Source organism: Strix aluco, chromosome W, assembly GCF_031877795.1.
Source record: "Strix aluco isolate bStrAlu1 chromosome W, bStrAlu1.hap1, whole genome shotgun sequence".
NCBI classification, from domain to species: Eukaryota; Metazoa; Chordata; class Aves; order Strigiformes; family Strigidae; genus Strix; species Strix aluco.
The window spans coordinates 49035488-49050923 of record NC_133970.1 but is presented as its reverse complement, the minus strand read 5'-3'; the positions used below and the strand labels follow the sequence as shown (position 1 = coordinate 49050923).

At 34.4% G+C, this 15436-nt stretch overlaps 1 protein-coding gene across 10 annotated transcripts in view; it reads right to left on the bottom strand.

Annotated features, from left to right (window-relative positions):
* Nucleotides 1-15436, bottom strand: part of LOC141917562 (A disintegrin and metalloproteinase with thrombospondin motifs 6-like) — a 135414-nt gene that overhangs the window by 101722 nt on the left and 18256 nt on the right. For 8 of the 10 annotated variants that reach the window (XM_074810851.1, XM_074810853.1, XM_074810852.1 and 5 more), the window contains 5 exons: nt 13347-13564; nt 12733-12816; nt 12100-12245; nt 4654-4697; nt 1105-1210 (listed from right to left, as the gene is read on the bottom strand). In XM_074810851.1, coding sequence (XP_074666952.1) covers nt 1105-1210; nt 4654-4697; nt 12100-12245; nt 12733-12816; nt 13347-13564 — 598 coding nt within the window. The remainder of the gene's footprint in view (nt 1-1104; nt 1211-4653; nt 4698-12099; nt 12246-12732; nt 12817-13346; nt 13565-15436) is intronic. The other 2 variants (XM_074810854.1, XM_074810849.1) reach the window with 1 other exon arrangement.

Genomic DNA, 15436 nt, shown 5'->3' with positions numbered 1-15436 from the left:
GTTATTAACAAGGATTGCAGAACTATGAGTGATTTGGAGGAGCTCTTTCCTTTCAGTGGAAATATATTTTTCTTTATCCTATCTTTTTCAATTCATGCAAGTAAAGGAGGAAGGAAATTAAGATGATTAGAATTACATGTGTTTAAAATTATTTTTGTTCAGATCTTATATGATTGCTTTTGGATTCTAGAATCCATCTACTTCAGTGCAACTACAGTGGTTTTTTTCATACATAATATAAATGAGATCATACTTGCCCAGTGATTATCTCGCATGATAGGTGGGCTGGAAATAAGTGTTTACTTCCAACTGTTTTTGATCAGCAGATTGATAGCTTCCATTTCAGTCTGCATTGGAACTTTTACCAGTTGCATCAGCTAATGATTGGAAAAACATGTCATCCATAACTCAGTGTTGGTCAACCCATGTAAACAAAGAAGGAAACTTCTTGATAATAGAAGGTGTCTAGTATTTTTACAGTCATCACAACATACTAACAATGCTGTATTCTGAAGGAAGACCTGAAATATTCCCAGACCAAACTCTACTCAGATTTTATCAGTCTCGTAACATCATGCTCTTTAAAATGATATGCTGGTGCTTAAAATGTAACAAGCGATGCTATGACTTTTATATATATTTCATGCTTGAGTGAAAGATGTATGAATATTGACAATAGAATCAATGTTTTAATGAACATAGTTTGAATTATATGTAAGACAAAATAACAAAAAGTAAAAAAACCCATTACCTTTTAACTGCTTTGGTTTCATAAAGAAAGGTAGATGGGGGGGGGGGGGGGGGGGGGGGGGGGAGAAAAAATTTTCAAAGCCAAATATTTTAAAATATGAAACAGAGTAGAAAGGCTGTGAGCCAAATCTCAAAAGCAGATATTAAACTGGAATCTGAAATCAAAAGGTAAACAATGAGTCTTCAGTACTAAAATTAAAGCCCTTGGAAATATATACTAAATAAAATGTACTACAGAAACATGGAGCACCAGAATAGAGATGGTACAGCCATGCAGGAAAAATAATATTTATTATTAAACTAATATTAAAAAGGTGATATATTAAAACGTATTCTTTTTTTAAACTCACTCACTTGTGACCAATCTCATGTGCAATGGTAAAAGCTGAACCTAGGCCAATGTCTTCATTAATGCTGCAGCTCCTTTCAGGCTCACACATTCCGGCCACAGAGGCCAATCCTGAATAAACAGGAGACACGAAGGTCATGCAAAGGTATTTCAGTCTTAAAAACCCTTGTTATAAATGCCTGGATTATTTTTAATAACCCCTATGCACAGAAGGAACAGTTGGCAAAAGGTTGACTTTCTAGTCATTTGCAAAAAGCACTGGGGGAAATTTCACTTTGCCAGCTAGACATTAATATTTTTTGAACTGTAGTCAGTGTTGGAAAATGTCTAGACTAGGGGTTAGATTCTTAAATTTTACTTCTGGTATCTTGGGACCACCTAGTAATTTGAGCCAGGAGAGGGAATTCAAGAAAGCATTTCTATTTTAACATTCTTGAGCCTGAAGAAAGCAAAATGTATCAACATTATTTTTCTAAAGAAATGTTTAAGTTTAGTGGGGGTTCATAAAAACACAAGCAACTTTTTTAGCTATGAAAAGCCCCACATGGTACATTTAAAAAATTATAAAAGCAAAACAATGCATCAATGAAGAGAGAGGAGACATGTTAATAACAAGCATTCATTTAACCACTGAAGTCTTTTCCATTTATCACCCATCATCTTCTGGAATTAAAACCCTACTGTATTACAAGTGCTTTTAGAGAAAGAAAGTTCTTCCTTATACATTGTTCGGCAAAAGAGTATCACACAACATACTGCAGACAATTTGCTGCCACTAGAGAAAGCTCTAAACATCAGACTTATTTAATGTATTCCTCCCTAGGGTCTCTTATCTAAAAAAAGCAGTAATCCTTTCTTTAATGAAATTACCTGCTTAGTTAACTACACTATAACAAAACGACTGGAAAAAGTACTACTTCAAATTATTCTGTTTGGACTAACAGAAGCAAGTAATAAGATGACAAGTGCTTCCTGGCTGTGTCCACATTAGCAAGTAATTTAGAGCCATAGGAGTTGGTAGACAGAGTGAAGCACTGATACTGAGGCTCCTCACATATGTGGGTTGGACATTCTACTTTGGACTAGTTTAATCCTTTAGGCTGAACATATTTACTACATATGCAGTTCAAAGCTTTCAAAAGGAAAAAATATTACAAGATATCATGAGGATACATCCCATGTAGTGATTTAGACCTTAATGTCTCCCATAGGCACATATGGAGCATTTGAGGAGTATGTGTTCTGACTTAATTTTCTCCAAAACAAATCTAGTTTGCACATACCAAAACTGATAAGCAAACTGATATGGGCAAAAGGCAACAATGTGTGTCTGTAAAATTTGCATCAAAACAGTACTACCACTCTAAATCAAATCACCAGTGTAGACACGCCCACTGAGGACAGGATCAGAAGAAAAACAACTATCCATTAAGAGAAATCTGTAAATTGTTTACAGTGTGCAACCTGTAGAAAATACAATAATTGCAGTTCACCTGCCTAAACTATACTATTCTAATTGAGTAGGACATTCTGAAGACAACATGGCAATACTTACGTAACAACTGTCATGTTCCCCTGCAAAGTTCACAACATTTGAGTGATGAAGTTATCTCTATCTTCAGATCTTATAACTGAACACTTGCTTCAGTGATTTACAGGACCAGATTAATGATTTATAATTCCATACCATGCCTGCAGAAAATGGCAGAGATCAAGTCCAGAAACTAGTCTATGGCTCAGATTTTAAAAAAGGAGTTCTTTACTGGAGCCACAGAGGTGCTGCAAAGGCATCTGAGGTCTATCTTTTCAAAGAGTTTCCATGCAAAATTCCCTATTTTAGGAAACTGGAATAGGAGAGACACGTCTCTGCCACAGTAAATGCTTTACTTCTGTTTCTTCCTAGAACACCAATAATTCAGGTTTCTTCTGACTTTGAGACCTGAGACTTTTGTTTACAGACACCTTAAATATATGCTTAACTTTAGTTACTGGATGTCAAAGGGACTTAAGCATATTAAATGCCTTGCAAAAGAGGGCCACGGGGCCTTGTCTCTTCTCCAATTCAATGCCTATAATGCAAATAAAGTGTCATGGTTCTCTTGCTAAGGGTCTCATAACAGTGAGTTGGAACTGATACAATATGTCATTTGGTTTTGTGTTGTTTTTTTTTAAAACAAACATTTGCCAAAGTCTATCCCCTGTTATGCTGTATACAAGTGAAGCAGTATTTGCCTTTATGCCAAAGTCTGATACAGTAAGAAGTAGCACACTAATGATCTGTGTTAAAAATATCACATATAAATATCAAATAGTTCATCGGTAGATGTACGCCCTTTAAAACTTTCTTCTTTTAAGACTACAATTGCAAAGACAACTATATAACAACAACATAGACAGTCTCTTCAGTTTTGTCTCTTTCACACAAATGTCAAAAGAAAATCAATTACATTTAGAAACTCATCATCATTTGCCTTTTAGTAAAACATGCTGTGGACATTGTTTATATTTACAGCAGGCAAAATTCTGATACCTTTCCCCATGTAAACTACTTCCCTGTGCCACAGGCATCACACTGACTTGAGCAAGACTTGTAGAAAAATCAACATGAGTTAAGGCTAGCAAAGCATACAGTAATACAAGGAAAGACAAAGCAAATAAAATCATGAGCTCCAATTATGAGAAAAGTATTAATAATCTGAACTGAATTAGAATTATATCTTTAATTCTGAGAAAGAGGCTTATATGAACGTATCCAAATTGAAAAAAAAATATACTCTTTTTGAATAATGTTTCTTTCATATGTTAAAGCACTACTAAAGGTAACAACTGTAGTATAGTAACTAAATTTGGTGACAAATTTAGGTATGGAGAGAACGATAGTTCATCCTGCACTCAGGGTTGCTTGTGTTTCTCCATTGTCAAAGCACTGTTTTAAGGAGTTCAATATTACTGTAATTTATATCACTGTGTTATTTTTCTCTAAGTCTGTGAAAGTAAACAGTCTGAAGCTGTACTACTTGTGTACAACAGACCAACAGTGTAAATCTCAAAGCCTGTTTCTTTTGTAGGGTGTTTTGGGGGGGGTTGTGGTTTTTGTTGGTTTTGGTGGGTGTTTTTGTTGTTGTAATTTTTTGTTTAAACTTTCCTAAGGTCTTTTATTTGTATTTTTTTTAAATCGAACATGGAGACAGGTTAAATAGAAATAAACAGTAAGTTGTCTCCTCTAATTATTGCTTGGTAAGTTTAAGTCCATCTGCTAGGTTTTATCAGCATTACAGCTGCCATAGAAGAAAGGCCCATCAGCAGCTTGCTCAATTCAGCATTACAGCTGCCATAGAAGAAAGGCCCATCAGCAGCTTGCTCAATTTAAACTTCTAGCAATCTATCAAAGCATAAAACCATCTAGGTTACCCTTTATTATTCATGTTTATAAAACTGCAAAATTTTGAAAGAATAAACTTAAAAAGATCTAATCAGCCAATAAATTAATAGCCAAGTATAAAGCAAGGAAACAAACAGGAAAAGCAAGCTGAAATTTCTATTTATAATCTTACCCAGTGTTCCACAAGGCTTGTTTTTATAAGTGCATATATCATATCTGTTAAGGAGATAAAAAAATAGATAAAATGTTTCAGAGAATCAAATTCTTAAGATATTTTGTATATTTATCACATATCTGTATCATAGTTCAAGTTGTCAGACTGCAATCAGCTTAATTATGCACAGCCAGCTGGTGTCAGCATTTTCTACACTCTGGTGTAAACTGAAAGCTGCAGTACACTCACAGCCCCTGGCCTCAGGCCAGTGGGGCACCTACCAGTAAAAAAAAAAAAAGATAAATTAAAAAAAAAAAAAAATGGTTGAAGTGGATCTTTGTAATCACTGGCTCCATAAAGCAGTCTACCATGCTGTTACAAAGTTATAGCAGCATGTCTATAGACTGATACCGATTCAAAACACTTTTACTTTTTGAACATATCAGAATCCTCTTATAGTCTCATACTTATCAACTAAACAATATTAATTGCAACACCTACTATTTAAACTTTGATTCTAATTAAAAACTATAACTCTCAATTATTACACCAAAAGTTATTTTTAAAAAATCTTATGAACTGACATTATAGTTTCCTTCTCATTATCTTCTAGTGATATGTGTCTTAAGAGTACACTGTAACAAACTAAAATGAAAAACATATTTTTGCCAAAAGCTAAATAATGTCTTTAAAGGAGAATTTTCATCATTTTAGATACAACCCTTCAGATGAGTTTTTGTACAGTTAGCATGTAAGTATCTGGAGCTGAAAATGTAATTAAAATGTTTTCTGCAGCATAGCTAATAATAGCAGCAGTCAATTCATTAATTACACCTTCATATTTTGAATATGCAGCCCTATGATATGGCTAGTGATATGAGAACACTCTTACAATGCCTTTGATTTTAGAGGTTTTATACTGATTTCCTTGCAGTATGTTTCACAATAATTTCCATTATTTAGAATGGTGAGTGAAAACAAAGATGAAAAGATACCATCTTTATGCTTTAATTTTTAACCCAAATATTTACTAATTTCAGGCCACCAGACATTTCTGTTAAAAATAACATATAAGGACTGTTTTCAAATGGGCTATCACATAGGGGTCTGATCATGAGATATGTACCTTTCAGTGCTAACAGAGTTAAAGTCTGTTTGTAAACCAAAACCATAGACAAAATAACAAAGCTTAAACTTTGGAACAAATCCAGTAAACTCTTTCCATGTAGACTGCTGTGACCATATGGAATTCCTCTGATTTGTAAAGGCACTGGGTGTGGAGCAGTTTGCAAGATTAAATTCTAATTTTGAACTCAAATGTTCATATGCATTGATCTCACTGAGGTGGCTCAAACTGCCATTCTATATGCACAAAAAGCTTTCACTGATGTCCCATTTGCTGTTTGGAGAGGGGGAGGTAATCAAATGGGCATTCTTTTATAAAATGTGTTGGAATATAATTAGGTTTTGTATGTCACAATGCTGTAAGACAACACAGAGAGAAAGATTTTTTACTGAACATTTCCTGCATTTACATATTTAAGGAAACAAACTTATTTCTGCATTTAGGATGGAGCCTGAATCTAATCCTATTAAAGCTCCTGCAAAATTATTCCTCAAGGAAAGCAGATGGGGCTCAGGCTTATTTAGCAAGAAAAACCCAAATTTGCCCGAATTCCTTTAAAATGTAGTTTAGAACTCAGCACAAGGAAGTCTGTGCAACACACAAAAAGTCCTGGTCTTCTAATTTTTTTTTTAATATACAATACTAATAAGAAAAAAACCAATAAAGTCATACATCCTTAAATAAAATGGATGTTTAAAGAAGAAAGCCAGTTCTACTAATCTCAAGTAAAATGCTGTCACTGATTTCAGTGGAGCTGAAAATTTGCCCTTATGGCCTGAATCTCCTTACTCTCATACAGGTATGAATCTGAAGTTACTCCTCACATTTGGTTTAGCTTCACAAGGAACTGTGATAGGAGAGAGTGATATGAATTAAATCCTTTTTTTCTGTGTCCTGGTTTCAGCTGGGACAGAGTTAATGTTTCTTGTTAGTAGCTAGAATAGTGCTGTGTTTTGGGTTCAGTATGGGATTTGGTAGGAGAAGAACATTGATAATACACTGATGCTTTCAGTTGATGCTAAGAGATCAAGGACTCTCCAACTCCCCATGTCCTGCCCGTGCACAAGAAGCTGGGAGGGAGCAGGGCCAGAGCACCGGACCCAAATTGGCCAGTGGAATATTCCAGATCATACAACGTCATGCTCAGTATAGAGACGAGGGTTGGCTGGGAAGGAGGGGGTTCTCTCTCACTTCCAGGATTGTGGTTTCAGGATCTTGTTCGGGATCGCTAGCTGGGAACAGGCTGGGTATCAGTCAGCATGTGGTGAGCAATCGCGTTGTACATTATCTGTTTGTACTTTCTATTATTGTTATTGTTTTATTTTATTTCAATTATTAAACTGCTTTTATCTCAACCTATGAGTTTCCTTACCCTTACCCCTCTAATTTCCTCCCCCATCCCCCAGGCAGGGAAGGGTGAGTGAGCGGCTGTGTGGTGTTTGGCTGGAGGCTGGGTTCAAACCACAACAACCACAAGATTTACAAGAGTTTAAGATTGCTGCCACATACATATACCTTCTGTCCCCTTAGAAAAACTGGCAGCACTGGCCTGCACTGGGAATGCATCTCTCAGACAAGTAAGAGAGTATAGCTTGTCCATGAGGGCACACAAGTGAGGGAATGACTAACTGAATCATTATGAAGTTAATCTTGTACATATACAATAAACATAAACCAGTTCTATAAAATTTCTCTCCTTTAAAGATTTGAAAAATCCACCAATTGTGTAATAATGCTAATGCCTCCCATACGGGCTTCAGCAGTGTTGCTAGACACAGGTTGCATATTAATACCATTTACATACATATGGGGGTCAATGCTAACAGCAGAAATACCACACTGCTTAGCAATACACTTACTAAATTTTAAGTACAGTGGTACCTGGCAAAAAATGCAAGGGTCTGTATTAAGATAGAGCTCATTCACTGTCTCACAAAAATTAACATGTACAAGCTCATTTAAAACCCAGAAAAATGGAAGGAGTTATACCATCTGAGGTACTGAACATTTTTACTGACACTAGTCTAAACTACAAATCAAGGTGTATTTGGCTTAGTCAATAAAGAATCTTATGGCCCTGATTCTTTATAGAAGCAAATAAAGATTCCTCCAGAGTATATCAGTTCAGTGAGGCTGCCAAATAGATTGTTGCTAAAGCAGTAAACCACTCGTAAAACTAACTCAATTGGACTCCAATCCAAGTAAACCATTCCTATATTTCAAGGTATTTAAGTCATTAATTTCAGAAGCTGTACCTACATAAGTGTATCTCTAACAGTGTACCAGAGGAATAAAAAAAAAAAAAAAAAAGATGATGCAAGTTTATAGCCTCAAAATTAAAGTTTCACGAAAAAAGCTTGCAGGAAGTTTTTTTGCATGTTTTGGAATCAGTTATGTTCCTATACAAAGCACTGTAGCTGCATCAAAGAGATCTTGATGCTTTTGTCAAGCATAGTGGATTTGGTTTTCTTTTTAAAAAAAAACATAAAACACTTTATGTGTGATGCTACCAACGGGAAATTACATTTCATGAAATGATTTTTGAGAAATACTATCTCTTTAAGTGAGTAAAGTTTCAAACATTTCTCTGTTTAAAACATTTGTATCCCAAAGACTAAGTTTTGGAGATCCACACGCACATCTCAACTTCTTCCCCATGGGCTGTTTGGTACACCTTTTACTTGGTCTACCAGACACACCAGGAGGCAAATGAATAGTTCTGGATCTTCCCTCCCAGCAGGAAAAGACTCAGTAACTGTGACGTTTATAGAGTCAGTCACATATGTCATTTGAAAAAACAGCTATTTAGTACCTGGACAAAATAAACTAACCATCTGGAGCTACAGAAAAAAATGCAGTATTAGAGAACACTTAGGGTGTAAAAGAAGGAAAAAAAAAAAAGAGGACATTTTTCAGTTTTGCCCTCCTCTCCACCCTTGCTACAAAGCATAACCCAGAATGCATCCCTCTGGCCCTTACTGTTCTGTGCAGGTGCACAGGACAAGGAATGCTTTGTTCATAACGTATATGCTTGCAGGTTAATCAAGGCATTGCTCAGGAATTTCATGATCTAAAAGTGCCAGGAACCCAAAATGACATACTGTTTTAGCAACTTCCCTAATTTATGATCTTTAAGATCAAGAGAAGGAAGCAATTGATTGAAATGGAAGGGAAGTTGGGTTAAATGTTCTTCAAAAATAAGTAACTATCATAATATACATTAGGACCTCAAATTTTTTGTGTTTTTAAGGTTAACTATGTAGACTATCTATCTAAGAGAGTTTCTGAAGAAACAAAAAAGTCAGCAGGCTACCAAAAACACAATACCACACCACACACACAAAACCCTAAAAAAATCTACAAGCCCAGAAAACAAGCAAGAACTCACTTTAAAAAGGCAAATGGATACTTCTAAGTTGGGGGTGGAATGCACAAGGGAAAATATACAGAGACTCTCAAAACTTACACTGAGTCCTAAAAACAACAAATAGGAGAACCTGTTATTAATTGCGCTAAGAAGTGAGATTATCATATTAGTGATGAGGGAGTACAGGAATAAAATACAAAGACTAATTTTTGTCTATCTGACTTGAGATGAGAATCACACAAGGTTTTATCCCTTTTCTTTTTATACAAAAGAATTTTAAGGATCCACTAGGTTTATCTAAAGTCAAAGTCAATTCATGGAAAAAAGAAGACACTGTTGAAACAGCATTACATTATCAATTTCATAAATAAAATCTAAGTATTTTACCATCACTCACCCCCAAGAACCCAATTTAGAAAATTACAGGATAGAATATTGAACACTGAGACTTAAATATAGTCTCCAACAGAAAAAGTCCATGTGAAATTTCAAAGAGGGAACTCTATACAAAAAAACCAGCTCTCATTGTTTTAGAACCTTAATTCAATCACAGTCTTATCTTGAAATAACATTAAGCACTTAAGACTCAGAAAATATGAACAGAAGTTTTGAAGTAAAAGAATAAAAGAAGGCAAAAGGCACAATAACGCTCACCAAAGTATTATCAGTGTTCTGGGTAATTGCTATTCATGTTATACAAAGTCACCCAATATCCCAAGACTGTGTAATAAGCGCCCTGTACAAGGCCTATTACCCACCCTTGGGTTCATTTCACAAGAAGGTATCTAATTTTCACCAGTTTCAGGGATGCTCAGAAGCTCCCCAGTGAAACTGAAGGAAGATGCATCTGCTGACAATATCATCAGGAAATGTTCCTGCTAATTATCATTTTTATGCCTACAGCATAAAATCTGGCAGCATTAAAGAACTTAAACCAGTCCTAATACTCACCACAGCGAGTTGAAAACGCACATTATTTTTGTTACCATATTTGTGCAAGCAATACCATACTTCCAATACCACAATTTTGCTCTACAGATTGGGAATCAGGCTCTTACTTGGACCAATCGCTCATCTGCCTTTTTTTTTTTTTTATTATTATTATCAGCTAAGAAGTTTTCTGCAATCCCCTACCCACCTAGTAAAATAAGTGTTCTGCAGACTGCAGGGTGCCTGCAGTACCATGACAGAGAAGCCCATACACCAGGCACACTGAACATAAGTAGGCTCTTGTCCAAACTCCAGTGGCTTAGCAAGCATGGTAACATCATCTCCACAGGACTTAGTAGATTAGCCTGGGCACACCTCCATGCTAGCAAAGCATACAGCTAGTTTAGAGTACAAAAGTCTGTCTACATTGGTCTGAAAACTTGCTCCTTTTGCAGTTAAAGACCTGCAAGTTAGCATTTGACTTAAGCCTTCAACTTCATCTGGAACACAGAACTGTTCATAACTATGCTGGGAATATTCTACCAGAACAGGGAAGCCAGTACAGAATATTCAGTAATAAAACATATTAAAGCACAACAGTGAAAGAAAATAAACCATGCCAGAATAACACTAGCAAAACATCAAGTTATTCAGCCATAACAGTAAAAATGTAGTGTAGCCAACACAGTTTATACATACATATTAGGGAGCTTTGACTGACACACCCACCTACGGATTATACTTTTTCACTCACTGACTAAATTATGCCAGTAAAAGCTTGATGTGCAGCACAGCTGTAACAATGTATTTAATTTCACATGTGAGCAGCCCTAGTGAAGGAACTACTTGTATGCAAAAAATTGAGCATAAATGAAGGCCTTTGTGAGAAGGAAAAAGGGGGAAAAAAAAAAAAAAAAAAAAATCAAGATCTTAGTACATAACTATATTTTATTTTGAATTTCATTCAAATTTTTTTTTAGAGACTTTTTTTTTAAAAAAAAAAAAACTTCCTGGACTATAACTGCTCTCTAAATCACTTTGGCATTTAATCATTCTAATTATTATTTAGTATTAATGACCACCCATAACAATTATATTTGAAATATGAATGCAAAAAACCACATGGCTGGTCATTACCATTACACCTTTTACACAAAATTCCAGGAAAGATTAATTATTATAATCACTATTTTAAAAATTTCTGCAGTGAACACAACAATTCCACAAATAGGTCACATATAGAGCAGTACAGAATTTGTCCTGGAAAGCAGAAATTATAATATAAAGATCCTAATACAAATTAGTGCTACTGCATCTGCTGCTGTTTAAACAAAATAGAAAAGAATAAATACTCTCCTTAAACAATGGGGAAACTGATCTCCTAATAAAGTACAGTTGCCTACCCATAACTGCAGAGGACACACAGTAATACGTTTACCAGGATTGCAAGATTACAGGACAAGCTTTGTTGAATATCACAGTAAGGGTGGAAGAGACGCAAACAAATGTGCACATATGCAGGCTTTGAAACTGTTTATTAAAACTGAGAGTTCTCATCTTAACTAAGCATAATAAATCAAAACGGCTACAAAGCAGATTCTCACATTGCCTGAATTTGCAAGAATCAGGAATTCATCAGGAAAATACTATTAGAGTAGTTGAGGTTCTGGCTTGAAATTCTTATAAAAGACATTATATATGATGAACAAAACATTTCCCACACTTTTATTCTCCCTAATCTTATAAATTCTTTTCAATTATAAAAGTATAAAACCTTCAACAGGATCCATCTGTTCTACTAGAATACTTTGCATTGGCAATTATGAAGTGAAAATAACAGAAGTAATTTGTAGATCTTACTTTCCCAAATTCTTAATCTATAGTTTAATAAGTCTAATATATTTAAGACAAGCCATCTATTATTTTTCCTCCTACCAATTATATTACTTTAAAACTAGTATATATATTTAATATATATATATATAGTAAGAACAAGAAAGCTACAGAAATAAAATGAAAACAATACTTTTAATGATCATACCTAGTAATAAGAACCGCATTATCATGGTGGGCAATCCCATTTTCTGGAATGGTGTTTCCATCACTTCGGTGGGAGAGAATGGATTTCTGCCACTTACAGAAACTATCGAGGGACTTGTCTGCGTGGTGGTTTATCTCCAAGTTTGGCTGCAATACAACATGCATACCAGAAACATTCCAAACAAATTACTAAGGTCAGTTGTTAACCCTTTTGAAAACTATAATGGGACTATAATTAGAAGCAGTGGTTTCTAGGAATAAACTCTTGTCAAAATTTTATCTCTGTAAAATCTGATCCCAAGTTCAGATGAACAGGCATTCTTTTTGCTCCAACTTTAATAATGATTATGTCAGTACAAAAAAAAAAAAATATCAGAATATCAAAATACAGAGCTAAAAATAAGTGACATGCTCAAAGGTGTATTAATATTCACCTGAAGAACAGATATCTTTGAGATGATACGTGAGGAATATTCCTTTGAAATGTTTCATCTTGATTAAAGTAGTAAAAGATTACAAAATAAGTTTTGTACTCAGATGCAGTCATTTCAAGCAACAATTAAATTAAACCTATATTACACAATAGCATAACTTGTATTTCAGGGATATAAAACTTAAGTGCAACAGCTCTTACCTGATCTTCAGTGAGGACAATTAAACGTGTCACTATAATATTCACAACATTTCCTAGACTGGGATCACGATAAAGTTTGGCAACCTGACCTCCAGAAAATAAGAAAAGGCACAAAGTCAGACAAGAAAAACTACTTATTTACTAAATGGTTAAAAATTAACCTATTTTCCCGCTCAACATAATTTCATAATGTTAGTTATCATTATCACATGAATAAGAGTTATTTTTGGACCAACAAATGACCATTCAGTAAAAATTAAACTTCTTCAGTCATACTTTTTAGTCAAAACTGTTTATACCTTGTTTCATAATCCATCCATCATAAGGAGCATTTAGACTGTTGACTTAAACAGAATAAAACTGTATAATATAAATGTAATGATATGAATGTAAAACTCGAAGACAAACAAGTTAAAAGTGTATTTCTTGACAGAAACAGTACTGCATTTTTCCTACGATGCTAACATTTGCCATATTTCAACTATTAATTCCTGCAAGCTGATACACATTTTAAGGCAATAAAGAAATTTTAAGGCCAATAAAGAAACACTTTACAGTTGCTTTATCATTTCAGAACATGCATATTGATACGAACAGAGAGGGATGAAACTTACAATATTCATTACACTCAAAAGGTAGTGCTCAATGTCTTTGCGACCATGGTATCCCACCATCATTTTGTCTGCTACTACCAGTGTTTCCACAAACCGTTCAAGGCTTACTGATCTCTTCTGTCGACTATGACTACTTAACATGTCATTGACTGGAAGTGAAGTTGGAAAAACAGATGCATCGCTCATCCACCAAGGTTTACCACTTCTTGTGAGGTCTTCTAGGAACCAAAATAATTAAACACTTCAGAGGGGTCACTAGTAAAACTCATTCAAATGCAGCTGTTTTATGTTGAGATTATTATCTTCAAGCTTCAAAAAAGAAGTCTTTTTGAAGCAAAGGAAAATTAAATTTGTCTAAATTTTAAAATAAAATACCTTATATAATGGAAAAACAACTTTGGGTTCTAATATTCTCAACTCTCCTTAACCTGATTTAGGATTATAAATTATCATCTTCTCTTAACAGATCTGATTCAGCACATCTGTGTTAATACTAAAGATTAGCTATAGTTAACCACAAGCACATTTTAGAATTTTAAGGATAAGGATAAGAACAAGACAGCTATAATATTTGGAAAAAAAACCCAAACTGGAAATCAAAAATTCAAAATTAAGATAAAAGGTATCAAAATATACTAAGGAATTAAACATGCTGATAAGGCACCAAAAAAGCTTTTTTCCTCCTGTGAAACTCTGTAATCATTAAGCAATTATGCTTACATGCCTAATAGTTTTTGGGCCAAATAAATTACTTCTCTCTTCAGAAAGCTATCAGATTGTATTTTATCTACCTCATGAATTAACTATAACAGGAAGTTTAAAATGGCCCCATATGAAATAATTTCTGTAGTTTTTAACAATAATTTTAATTCAAATATGTTGATTCTTGTACTTGTTTTATGAAACAGAAAAAAATATTTTTTGCATGCAACAGATTATTAAAAATCCAAACAGCTGTAATTATCAGCAAATCAAACACTACAAACCTATTTTAAATTTGAATTCCTGTCTTCAGGGCAAAATTGAACCCACCCTTCCCTGCAAAGCTGACATTTTTGTGTGTATTAAGTATCCCTTTTCCACAAAGACCCACACAGATCACGATCTTCAGTTTATTTATGTATATAATTAGGCTGGCTTTACTTAAGTAGGATTTCAAAATTTTTAAGGTATTCTTGATAGTTATGAATGAACATAAGAACATTAACAGTTAGATACATTTATAATTGACTGAGTAGAACTGCTCAAGTGAGCAATTCCTGAGATGCATCCTTACCTCTACTAAAAAAGGTTCAGCTAAGGACAAGTTGAGATAGGACCAGTACGTTCTGTGTAAAAACAATGCTTTATGCAATTCAACTAAGGCATACTATTTTCAAAGGACAATAACTACATCACAAAAAATGTATGTTCAGGTCAAAACCAGGAATACAAAGCTTCTGCATTCCCACTGGTGCAGTGTTTCATAATTGTTGAGTCCACAGTGTTGGCTTTAAAAGGTAAATATTTTAGAAAAGTCAAAAAATGAAAATAAACCTGGTAGTTGACAAAATACCAATAATTAAATAATCCTCATTCTGCAATGGGTATAAGATTACACCCATTCTAAAAAATAGTACCAAGTATTAAAGCCTGTTGAAGATTCTATAATCAATACCAAGCTTTTTCCTGTTTTTCATCTTTATTCTAGGAAATTCAAAGTTGCTTTAATTGTTCAAAGATTTTCATCTCAAGTAGTGATTTAGCAATGTCTAGACTTTTCTCTGACAAATTCTGCAGCAAAATTTTTAAAAATCCGCTGTTCATTGCCAAATAGCAAATGATGATGTCTGAAGGTTTCTGATGCTCTGAGAGTGCTACTTTAGCAATGCAACACTGCTTCAACATTCATTCCTAATTTTTCACTCAAACATGGAAATCTACTCTAAACATTTGAAAACTGATGAGCTCATGCAGAAAACTTTCAGATTAAAAAAAAGATAAGATTCTTTTTAACTCCTCTTTATAGCATCTTTCAAACAAGTCTCAGAAGACTACAAAAACAAACATTTCTCCTCTTATCAGATGAGAAGGTTAGGCTTCAGCTGGTC